This window comes from Lissotriton vulgaris, chromosome 4_1 (genome assembly GCF_964263255.1).
Source record: "Lissotriton vulgaris chromosome 4_1, aLisVul1.2, whole genome shotgun sequence".
NCBI lineage: Eukaryota > Metazoa > Chordata > Amphibia > Caudata > Salamandridae > Lissotriton > Lissotriton vulgaris.
Window position 1 is genome coordinate 881,866,158 of NC_141691.1, and position 13,075 is coordinate 881,879,232.

The 13,075-nt window shown below is 39.9% G+C and overlaps 1 protein-coding gene across 2 annotated transcripts in view; it reads right to left on the reverse strand.

Moving 5' to 3' along the window:
- Nucleotides 1–13,075, reverse strand: part of CARMIL1 (capping protein regulator and myosin 1 linker 1) — a 994,750-nt gene that overhangs the window by 229,310 nt on the left and 752,365 nt on the right. For both annotated transcript variants that reach the window (XM_086965173.1, XM_086965172.1), the window contains exons 25-26: nt 5,474–5,602; nt 5,049–5,180 (exon numbers count right to left, since the gene is read on the reverse strand). In XM_086965173.1, coding sequence (XP_086821299.1) covers nt 5,049–5,180; nt 5,474–5,602 — 261 coding nt within the window. The remainder of the gene's footprint in view (nt 1–5,048; nt 5,181–5,473; nt 5,603–13,075) is intronic.

The following is a 13,075-nucleotide window of genomic DNA, read 5'->3' on the forward strand; positions in this document are numbered from 1 at the left end:
GACAGGCCGGTCATCCCGAAGTCAGGCAGTCTATCCTGGGCAATGTCAACCTACCGCGCACATACAGGGGGCGGCAATCTGAGGGATAGCCCCGGGTGCCACAAGCTCTAGCTACGCCCCTGAGTTCACCAATTTTGCTGAATCTTTCTTCCCATCCTCACTCAGAATGTCACATTTTTACAAAACGGTACACAGACCTGTACACATTCATTTCTGAATAGCAGTCACCAAGATCTAGTGTCAAAATCGCATTACAATCACAGCATTTGCAAACCGGCATTGAGGACTTTTCCGTAGCTTCCTTCCTGAAATAATTAAATATTATGAGACAGCAAAATAGGGTTTATTTCATGGGCTAATTAGCCACATTTTTAAGCATATAACAGCTCCGTTGAAAGACTGAAGGCGAGTGTTCCAAAGGTCTGATGGTCTATAATCTGAACCTGCAATTTTCCACAGCAATCTAACACCCACTGACAACCCGTCACAAACAACTTGATTTTTCTGTGATTACTAAGTGAGGGCTAGAAAAGCTGGGGGATATTTTTGATTGCGTCTGGCAACTTTAGCAGACAGAACAGTGCACAGACATGTTGGCGCTCGTCCGTGGGCTGAAGATGCAGGAAGGAGTAACCATAGCGCAATGATACGCAGGGGCGTAGCTTCACGGAGGGTGTTTGGGGTGTGACACCCCCTAAATAAATGCATTGTTGATCTGGTAGTTGGACCTGGGGGCCCTAAGTCGGGTCTGCTATTTCTGTGGCGATTTTTATCGAGAGCCAAGAATAAAAGGCAAAACGGTGACCTTTACTGTAAAACATAAGAGAGACAGAGATACACATCTTGTGGCTAAATTTCAAAATGTGTTGAGTCTTTCCTGCTTGCCCAAATTGTGTGATCCAAGGCAAATATTTTATTTTAGAGCCTCATTTTGAGTTAGTATCACATATGAAAGCACTTTAAAATACATGATTTCAGGATGTGCGATGTAAAAGCACCTTTTATGATTTATTTAATAGACTATAATATTGCTCCATCTGCAATACGAATTAAGGCCATGTTTAGGGTTTAAATGACTGCTTTTGGGATTACATGAAGGGTCTGAGGCCTATTCACAAACAACATTTTGTAATACTACAATAACAGTACAAACATACTACAAAATGCTATTCACAAATTGCACTTCTAATGTACTACTGTTTCTTTTATGGTAGTACTTTAGAAGTGCAGTTCATGGGAATTTTGTACTACAATATACAGTTTGTGAAAAGTCCTCAGGCCATTCAGTTTGGAGGAAAATGCAAGTTACACTTTACGAGAAACTTTACACCAAGATTTTGAGGTTAGCCAAATAATTGTGAATTTACTCAAAAGTTAAATTACTCAAAAGTGTATGTTACAGTTGTGATTCAGGTCCATATAGTGACTGCTTTACTAAAACAATAGTAAATCTGCGCCCACAGAAGTGTTCCTTGAATGGGTGTGAAAGCAATACTTTTTGTAATTCACAAACAATGGCAGTGGCAGGCTTGGAAAGTTGCACCATTGGCATACTATTTCAATCAAACACACTAAAGTTGATGAGATCTACGCTTACAAATAATGTAACCAGTGGCAATCGCTCGGGTAGCATTCCAACCCATAGCTTGCCACCCACTGTGCCACTCTAGACAGAGGCCCACCTAAGGCAAATCAGTACTGGCCATGTTCTTCTAGGAATCAGTCCATTCCGAGCCTTGGTCATCTCACACTCCTCCGCCCTGCAGCCCATCGCTTTTTAGTTAGGGGAATGTGAGATAAACACCCCCAAATCTCACGGACTAAGCTATGTCCCTAATGATACAAAGCAACACTTTTAGTGTGTAATGCTTCAAAGTCATAACAACCGTTTCAAGGTGCTAAATAATTTTAAATGTATTCACCCAAATATCGTAATCATTTAATATAAAAAATATAGTCCTAAATTCTCAAGCTTCCCAGCGTCATGGCTGTGTAGTGTACTTAATCCAGTCCAGTTTTTATAATGGGCTAAATAGAACTACTAATCCCAGAAAACAAACAAAAAAACCTGTACAGAGTGAGCTACAAAAGCATGTTTCTGAGATACGTGTGAGCCCTGACAGTACAACAGATGCTTCAAATGTAAAAATCGGTTATTTTATACTTACACTGATAAGAGTCGCACTCCAGTATACCCTGGTCAGATTCGATGAAAGCGGTCAGCAATTTGAAATGGTTTGCAAACCCTTTTATATCTAGAGTATGACTGTCAATAACTATTGATATGCACAAGTTATACAGAATATTAACAGCAACAAATAGTTTTTATATGGAGCTTCCTACTAATGTTATACCATCTCCAAAGGGTGTGTTACTGCTATTTCCCAATTTAATAGTACTCAAATGTGAATATACACACTGAAAGATCCCTCTGATGCCCATTTTTGATTTACCACGTGAATTCTTTTTATTTTTACTTTTCTGGTAAAGTGAGGTGCTTCTCATTTGTCTTTGCAGGTACTGGAGACAATCATACACGGCCATTGTGTTTTCAGATCTTGTGGTATTCTAATGTGTGTCTATGTTTCGATAGGTGGTAAGCTGGATTTACAGATCACATCACCTTTATTGAATGTCCAATACAGCATTATAGAAACACTTCGTGGATATCCTGCTCACTGCCCATGAAGAGCCTGAGGCTGTTAACATCATCTGGGCTCTCTATGCAACTCCTCTAGTTCAGTCAAATTAATTTTTGACACTATATCTCACATTTTGACATGGTATTCATGAATGCGTGTTTGTTACTCTGAGATAAAGCCTCAACTGCAGCCTCATGAACATATAACACCTGAACACTTGCGCATTTACTACTGTAATGGAGTCAATGAAACTATGCTTAAAGTTCAAAGAGAACAAAGCTGTGCCACCTTGCTCATTCTGGTCTTGAAAGTTTCTGATAGCATCACTCCAGCGTTAAAATTACTGCTTTAGCTTCGCATCAAACAAAGGGTTTAATTAGTCTGAGATTGTCTTTAAAAACTAGACACCACACCCTGGGGCGACTGCTCGGGTTCCAAAGGGGTGCGGAGCGGTACTTCCAGCATGAGAGAATAACTGGGATTGGTCTGGGCGGTTTGCCGCTCAAACTGTGCCTTGGAGCCTGTGGCTTTTCCCCCATACGGCTGCACACACAGCCGGGTGGAGAAATGCTAAGGGCCCCATTAGGATGGTGGCCGGATCGCCCCCGCCGGTATTCACCATCGGCAAATATGCCTGGCAGTCCCTTTGTACGATGGGTTGGTGGGCGGGCCATCCTAATGTGCCCCTAAGTGCGCATGACGTTTGGACAACCTATGATGGCCAGCCAAACCATCATGCGCACTTTGTAGTGCTCATCACCCCTCCTCCCCACTGTTATCATGCATTGCATGGCCCCGCCTCACTCTAGGGCCTCGCTGCAAGCCTGCAGGTAAGAAAAAAAATAAAATTAAAATAACATTGGTTTTTTATCATTTTATTTTCCATGTGTTTTTATCTTCTGCCACCTTCTGCCATAACTGAGGAGCCATCCCTAACAAAACCACCAGAAACGTACGAACCCGCTCCAACATCTCTAAAAGTTCCTGGTGTGATGCACAAGATAAAGAAAAGACCCCTCCCTCTGGAACTGTATCACTTTGTTACTTTGCCATGACCAACCTCCTCTTGTTCCAAGCGTTGGTTTCAAATGACTTCAACATTCTTGCATTTAGTTTAAGTATTCATGTCAGTCGTAAGAGGCACTCCAACGCACACAATTCACACTTGCAGATCAGACTTAATCTGAAGATATCCCATCACATCACCTCAGCTTCCAAAGACTCATATTGGCTTCCAGTGGCTGAAGTTGTATCAAATTGTTGTGCATGATTTTCAAATCGCAGGGAGGTGCGAGCAAGAATCACCTGCAAAATGTAATCTCCACACAAGCTAAGTGGAGCATAATGCACACGAAATACAATCGGGGGCCAAGCAAAATATGCCTGATTGTTCAAGGCAGTTTTACCCAGAAGGTACACAGTGGAAGAACGATCCAAGTTCTGGATCCACAGCTAAGGAACCTTGCTAAACACTGACATTGACTAAACACCAAGCCAATTCTGTCATTATTAAAAGAAATGCAAAAGCAAGCCTTTTCAGAATGGTGGTTCCTTATTCTATTTGCTAGTGTTCTCTTTATTTTGCATGGTTGCATTGACGGAATGCCCACAGTTCTGTCTCAATGGCAGAATTTCCATATTCACAAGCATAATTTAAAAACATAACATTTCACCAATCCAGATTTTAAATTCCTTGATTCAAATTGCTAAACATATACTTGTAAATTGCTGTTTTTTTAAAAGCAATGAGCAAAAAGGTTTGTACATTGGAACAATACATGGTTATATATTTAAAATTGTAATTCACTATATGGATACATTGTTAAAAACGTCTAGGAAAAAGCAAACCTTCGCATAAAATAATTGGCGAGTCCTTTTAACTGTTAAAGAGCAAGTATAGAAGGACCTGGATTATACTTCAGAAAATTAGGTTTTAATTTAATTTGCCTGATTTTGTCATACTCAATATTTTACTAAAAAGAGAAGGCTATGTAAGGTGAGGAGGACAGAGAAAGTGGGAAGCGATTATCTTGCCAAATGTATGCAGTAAATATGACAAAGTGTGCTGTGTAGCATTGCTTTTTGTACTTGTTTTGTCAGTTGTATCACAAACGGCTAATATTTTATCATCTTGATTTTAACAGTTGGATTATAACAAAATTGAATCATTTGCATTGCTTATAACTGCATACAGTAAATTTGACTTCAAAAAAAAATCTAAAATAGTTAATGCTAAAATAATAATAATATTAGTGGTCTGTGATTAAAACAGGTCGCGCCCTGTTGGCGGGGAATTCTCAAAGCCCCAGAAACTTCTTCAAAGCCTTTTTTTTATCTGAATTGTTTTTCAACACACAATGACATTAAAATTATTAAGAGAAAACACATACACCCTCTTCCCTTTACCTTCAACTGTTCATCCACAACACGTGTGACTTCTCCTGCCATGGACTCAAGCGTTTCCTGTATTGGACTGGATAGGTAGCCATTGGCTCCAGCCCAGGCAGCTCCCCCGAGATGATACAAGTTGGGTAACAGCTGTAACAGATATTATCATTAGTACATTGATATTTCAAACAATGTTTGTTATAAATTTGTGCATACACATTTAGGGAGCTCGATTTTACTTTGATGTCATAATGTGTATTTTTATTACGTGACACGCATTAGAAAGTCCAACATCGGTTCAGGACGGTCAGATACATTCCAGATTTTCAGTATAAACCTGGACAATTAAGTGACTTCTACTTAGATTCACTGTATTATCTAAAACCCTTGTAAGGATCCAGGTTTCTTGGATCTACATTGCATAGAATTGCAAAGGAGCTTACTGTTTTGGAATTCTTGGCATCCCGGATAAGCCTTTCTGCAGCCTTTACATCATCCTGTATAGCATCCATGCCACAATTTCTCAATGAATTGAGGTGGTCTTGAACTTTTACACACATACGGTCAATCATCTACACAGACAAAAGAAATATATGAAAAACAAATATAAATGTTTGTACCAATAATGACACACCCACATACAATACCAAATAGGTTTTTATATAAAAGTACTATAGTCCAAGATAAACCCAACACATCCGTCAATACATTGATATGTTTACTTTGTTGATATAAATAAACTACTTTAATATATATAATATAGAGGATATGGGTTCCTCGTGGATTGATGCTGAGAACTTTGGCAGCACAAATCCTCATCCAACTTTCCAAGATGCAGTAGGAAGACAATCAATAGGATAGCCTGGAATGATTCTTCCTGCGGATGTACAGAATGATCAGACAGATACGGATACATGCTATACTAATATGCAAATCTTTCATGTACGTCCAAAACGTTAAACTTCTAATATGGCAAGGATTGGCAAAGCCAATACTTCTGGCCTGTACAGGCGGGTGTGATGGCAAATATAAACAAAACCAAAATAATGGAAGCATAAACCACAGGAAAAAGATAAACATTCCACCATCTTAACATGCCAGCCATATACCTCAAATAAAACGAGAACATAAAGAACCCTCTAAATTTAATAGAATAGTACTAGAACTTCCTACAGGCCGATTGTGAGAAAGTCATTCTTTTTGCCCTGATCACTTCCATTTTTGGCTGATACTTGGGATAAATTACTCTGATTGGGCGCGGAGCTCTGCTAACCAAGGAAACTTAGCCATGCTATTGGGTTGGCTTAGCCAGATCTTAATCTCCAGGAGAGAATTTCACTATTTTGGATTTTAAAAGAGCAGTGCTTTCTGGGACACGAATGTGCCACACTTTAGAGGAAGCTATCATATTTATGGGTGGCACCTTGTACCCCATTGGTCAAGAATGCCACTCCTGCTTGTCACCCAAGAACACAAAATAAATATGGGAGAGCTGCCTAGCACAAAATAAATCAGAGGCAGAACAATTTATACAACTTTAAAATTAATTGAAAACTGTTTATTAAAGAAATTCTTCACAAAAGTATTTTTGTGACCCAAAACTAGGGATACCATGGAGCTTGACCTGGCTAATATGTCTAACCTTATAGTAGCTGAGCTTAGGGTACAGTGTAGGGTCAAGGGCTACCACCTGCTAATCAAATTAGAAAGGCATAGATTATTACCCCCCTTAAGGCCTGGGCAGAGTCAGCTTGAGAGAATGAAAAGGAGGAGGGAGGATGACCCTTCCAATGACCTCCAGGAGCAGGATGATACCTTGCCTTTGCTTCTAGTACCAGGTCCATATGTTCAGCTCATGGGGGGGGGGGGGGCGTCCTCCACAGAGAACACAGAGATATCCCTTAGAGAAAGAGTTAGAATCTCAGTTAGCTTACATAGCTAAAGAAGAGAAGAAGTGGAACCTGGCAAATAAGGATTGGGTAAGTTGAGAGAAAAACTATGGTGGCAGTGAAGAAGAGGAGCATGAGGAGATGTCCTGGCGTGGTGGGTTTGATTGCAGGCTTCCCAAGGGGATAGTTCCCAAGTACCATTAGGAGGGTGAAATTGACAAATGGCTGACTGCATTTGAAAGGGCCCTCATGATGAGAAGGGTCCACTCCAAATACTGGGGTTCACTTCTGAGGGAGATTTTACCAGTAGCTGGGATAGACAGGCTCCTGACTGTAGAAGGGGATTAGGCAAAATCCTACTCCCACACGGTCTGACCCCAGAGCAGTACAGGGTGAAGTTCAGGTTCACCCAGAAAGTAAACACACAGCCCTGGGTGGACTTTGTAGGCATCTCAGTTAAGGCACTAGAGGGATGGAGTTAAGGTAACCAGGTGAGAGCCTATGAGGGGCTGTTCAATTTATTCCTTAAAGAGTACATCCTGACTCATTGTGTACAAGAGATGTTACACCAATATCTAGAGGGCTCTAAGCTGTCTAGTCCCAGCTAGGGAGTGTTTTAGAACTAGGGTTTCCAAGCAATGTCAGGGGTGATTAGAAGGAAGGAGGGCAGGTTCCTCCCATGGGAAATCCCAGGGAAAAGATGATAAAAAAATCCACAAACACCTGCGCAGCGGGGAGGGACCACAAGCCAATCCATTTTCAGGGGGTTGCAGGAAAGTTACATGAATTTAATAAGGGTGGGAAGTGGTATGGCTGTTTGCAGCCAGGACACAAGAGAGGAGATGCTGTCTGCACAAAGAAACACCCCACTGGTGGGCAGTCCAAAGGTATTGTCAGTGTATGTGTGGGGATGGGGATGGTCCCAGAGACGGGGAAAGGAAAACAGAGGCAACCTTAGTGCCCTTGGGTGGGGTGGAAATTGCAACCCTGGCCACCTTGTCTCCCAGGATGGACAGGAACAGGGAAAGGCTTAAAATGAATGATCCGTTTCAAAATAGCTTGCCTCACACACTGCATTTCAACACTCCGGCCCATCTGTCGAACAAGCTTGTTCTTTCTGGATCTGGTCAGAACTTAAGAAGTACATCCACACTACTCTTGAAACCTCCTAAATTAAAAAAAAAGTAAGTACAAACGCGCTTTCCCGGCTTTGCACCTAGAACGCTCTTCCTACAGAGATATAAACCAATCCCTCCACTGCCTAATTCAAGAAACAGGCAAAATGGCTTTTCCTGAGTGGACATTAACTGCACCATAATGTACTTTTTCTAGAGTTCCCTTGTTGACAGATTTGACATTTATCCCAACGTATCTTTCGCTACCTCTTTTTGATTGGATGGTAAACTGTTATTTTACTCTAGGGCCCTTTCGGAACTATAATAGAAGAATACTTCTTGGACCGATTTCAGATTTGTCATTTACTCTGCTATGCTGGGACGACCCACTATATGATTGTTTCACTGAATGTTAGGGGAAATATTTTGCACTTCATGAGAAACTGAACTAGTAGGGCCTTCTACCCGGTATCTGACTTTGATTGTTTACTCCTTGTTGTTTTACAATGTTGACCTCAACTGTTCTGAGTTCATGCATGCTTCTGCCTCTGAGTACAGCGCTCTGATACCCCAAGGGTCATGTTTGCGCTTTATAAAACTTTTTAAATAAATAAATAAAGGATGGAACTGAGGATGAGGCTCTTGAGGGATACGGAAGCCAGTGTGACTATGGTCATAGAGAAACTGATTTCCTCAGGGCAGATTATACCTGATGTGTATCACCAGGTAACCCTTTGCAGACAGCAGAGTCAAACTCCACCCCACGGCAATGGTAAGATATAAGAATGGGGAGGTGTGAAAGGCCCTAAGACTTTCCACGCCATAAGCCCAGAGCCATGAAGTACATTGACACTGGTGTGTCCAAACTACGGCAATGAAACTGATCAGCCCTGACCCTAGAAATCTGTCCCACAGAGAGGAAAGGATGGGTGGGTCGATAAGGAATCTGTGGATAGATATTGTCTCTACCAGAGAAGGTGTCAACAAAGGTAAGTAACCCTGGTGTGGAGTGCGAAGTCAAGAAGTCCAGGTTGAATGTGGCTGGACAATGTTAAATTCTTTCAGCTTTTTCATTCAAGGTCTGAAACAGGGTTTTGCCCAAACCCCCAAAAGGATGTTTGTGAGTGCTTTATTGAACAGAAGCAGGGGTTCAGTTTTTTGTTTCCCCAGGCAAAGAACCTCAGTGAGGATATTAGTCTTCACCACCAGGTACCTAGAGGTCAAGATTCCCTGCCACCATGTGCATGACCATGGCAATAGAGGAACTCTCTTCAGTGGCAAAGTCCAGAGGCAAAACAAGTCCAGTTTCTGGAGAGGAGTACAGGCAACTCGAATGCTGAAGGTCCTCATACCAACTGTCCTTATTGTATGATTAGGCAAATTTATCTGCAGCATAGTCATAGTCAGAATTGATTCCAAATAAAGTATGGAGGATTTGTCCCTTCCCTTGAGGTAGAGACAACGTATCAGAGGCTGATATTTATCCAAAGGCTGCGGCCCAAGTGAAACAGGAAGCAGCCTTGGTCAAGGTCAAAGCTTCGCCGACTCAAAAGCCAGCTAGGGCAAATATCTGGTTCTCTAAGGATACAATGAGTCACAAAGAAATGCAATATACAAGAAAGAAGTGACTTAAACAGATAGACCCACCAAAGAACAAAAATATAATTCCACTACAACTTTTTGGTTTTCGCTATCCTCAGGTAGTACAAGATTGTTTGCTCAGTGGCTGTACAGCAGAAACTGCTGGATTTTCAAAACACATCATGACAGATGATTTCATTTGGAATGCGGAATCAGAGTCCTGAGATCTCTTGAGATACAATTTAATCAGGTAGTATTGTCAGTAATGTTCAGTCTTTCTGGATACAATTATTCTAAATGGTATGTCCAGTAGTTCTTCCTTTAAGACATGTTCCACAAGGAAAACCTTTAAATCTGATAGCAAATAGTCCCCAAGATTAAAATGATTGGCTACAGTCTGGTGAAGTTTCTTATTTAATATTGCTAACTTGTGATTCCTGATGGTCATTCACTGTTTGGCCACAATATTTCTTTTTACAGCTTTGGTGTTGGCAATGAATCACATAAACAATGCATGTTGAGCGACATGTAAAATACGGTCTTATTCCACACGTTATTCTAGTAACAAAACTTTTTGCCGATTAAGTTTGTAATAGCCATTTACATGTTGTGTACCTTTTAGAATCACTACAATGGACTGCTGCATTTGTTGCACCTTCCATGATTTCAGCTTTCACAATTAGATCATAAATTCTGAGCTCTGAGAGAAGTTAATAATGGTTTTGAAAAAAACTTTTTTATGCTCTAGTATACTATATTATGTTTTTGTTGGTAGTAGCTGATGGATGATAGCCAACCACAAATTGGATTCTATAGCTTTTGTTTCTGCTCTTGGCATTCAAAATATGTGCTTCCCTGGTAACTGCAAAGACTTATCAATTTGTTGCTGTATGATATGCAGAGGATAACTTCATATTTGAAATAATATAGCAAGCTCCTGTAGATGTTCTTTACAAATGTCCTCATTGCTGCAGAAGCATCTTATTCTGAGTGCTTAGCTGTAGATGATGCTGCGTTTAGAGTGGTGTGGGTGAAGTGAAGTCCAGTTTCGATACAAATGATCATTTGTAGGTTTGTTGTACACTGTTACAATAGTTTGTCCATAACCGGGGAGTAGCACATTTAGAAAAAGAAGATGATGCTGATGGTGAATTTCAAGGTAGGGTGGATATTGTCGGTCTGTGCTGCATCCTTGCTTTCCATACTATACATGTGCCATCAATGATCCTTAACTATACCAGTGGTTGGATGCTAGAAGTAACAAGTATATGGTCCTCTAGTTTGCCCAAGAAGACATTCACATGGGATGAGGCCATCCGAATGCCCATGGAAGTCCCTTATATCTGAAGAGAGTGTTCATCATTAAAGGTACAATTTCTGGATTTAAGGATAACTCTTGCAAAGTAAGTAAGAACTTAGCTTGATGGCTTTTTCACAGTTTCTCAAGAGCTTCTGGTAATCCTCATGTTGTATGTTGGTGAATAACAGTGTAACAACATATGTAGCCAGGAGTGTCATCATTAAATGTGTAAGATTGGTTACATTTTTCAATAGTCTGAAGGAAGTCAGTGGTATCCTTAAGAAACTATGGAGGTTTCTGGACATGCACTGGAAGTGCAGGTCAAAAAATACTGATAGTCTCTCAGTGTCTGTATCATTGCCAGAGATTATGTGATGGCCAGGATTGTTAATTTTGTGACTTTTGAGAAGCATATGAAATCTCATAGGTTTTGGTTTAGGATTAACAAGTAAATAAAATATGCTGTTTTTCATCAATGAGATTTAACGTCCTGCACTTTCAGCCATATTCTTAATTTCTTTACTCAAATCTCCTATGGGATCTGTTTTTAAAGTTTGTAAGTGTTAGTACCCCTTAGTTTTTTTCCTTAATATAATCCCTTACTTTCATGGCAACCACTGTACTACCTTTGTCTACTGCTAATATAATAACATGCACTCTCTGATGAAGGTGGTAGAGTGCTTTTCTTTCTTCTATGGGAATGTTATCAAAAATCCTTTTAGGTGTTGATTCCTTCCTTTATTTTGGTGTCCCAGCCTGACCATAAACTGGTAGATTTCTCCAAAATCTATTTGTTTATATTTATTGGGGTCACATGGCAAAATCTTTTCCTTGGAAAATATGGAGGGGTGTTATTATATTTTTCTCTCACTTTGTGTTTACCATTTTCATTTTGACCACTTCTCTGGCTTGCAGTAAGCATACCAATTGTTCAATCCATCCCGACTTGCAAAACTTTTCCACTGTCATAAATTCCATGTGTGGATGTGGATATCCACAGATCAGTCACATGCAAATGCAAAGGGCACTTTTCACACACCTAAGGACAACATAGGTGAAATGGTTTGTGAATTGTGCCCAGAATGAAAAAAATCTCACATAAAAGATAGACGCAGCAAGATGGCAATCTAAAAGTAAATTTTAATTTACAACATTTTTTGTGACAAACTCAACAGATCTTGCCATTGATAAAATGCTGTTCAATTCTTAGTAGAAAGACTTTGTCAAACAAATGGATATCTGATCTGGGTACTAATGCAGAGAGCGTTGTTGTATACAGTTGTTCTTATTGGTCAGATTAAACTACCACATAATGCTCTTTGACTTTGGTTGGGGGGACGTATTTACTTCAAAGTAAAATAAAAAGAAAGCATCTTACACTTGCAATTATAAAATAATGTATGCTGATGCTCTAGACTAGAACCAACCAATGTATATAATGGACAGAAAATGTAACCACATAATGGAATTTTACATGTTATATATTTTATCAACAACAATGACTTGGCACAAGCCAAAAAAAATATGTCTTCCAAGTCCTAATGGGGATCCTCTCTACATTTTGGAAAATCCACTTACAGTAATACTATTCTAAAATTACTAGCAACATGAACAATGCCTTTATTTTCTTTGGATTAACCATGTATTCCCTTGTTATTTTGCAAAACGCAGCAAAACCCAGGAGGAAACCAAATAAGCTCTGAATAAGCTTTAAAGGAATTTATGGTGAGTATTTTGATTTTGTTCATTTTAATTTTCTGAAACCACTATGAATGTTTGAAAATGGCCCAAAACCAAAAATAAGCAGCATGCAAACCACACACTGAACAAAACATTTAGGTAGTCAAAACACAGTTACACTTTTCCCACAATAATTTATATGGGAAATCTTTCAGAAGCATCAAGGAAACCAGAAATTACTAGGCTCAGATCGCAACAATAAGAGCTTTTCACCACTGGAGTCCTGGGCCCTATCCTTACTGATGAGCCCAAAACTGTAGACAAAGTATGCCGTTTTAGCACTTCACCCTCATTTTTCTGTTTGAATCTGTTTATTGTAGCTATGTTTCACGGACAACATCACATTTCTGTTAACTATCAATTTTTCTTAAGGGCATGGTACAAGAAACATGTAAGTATCCAACGTCTAATTACACCATG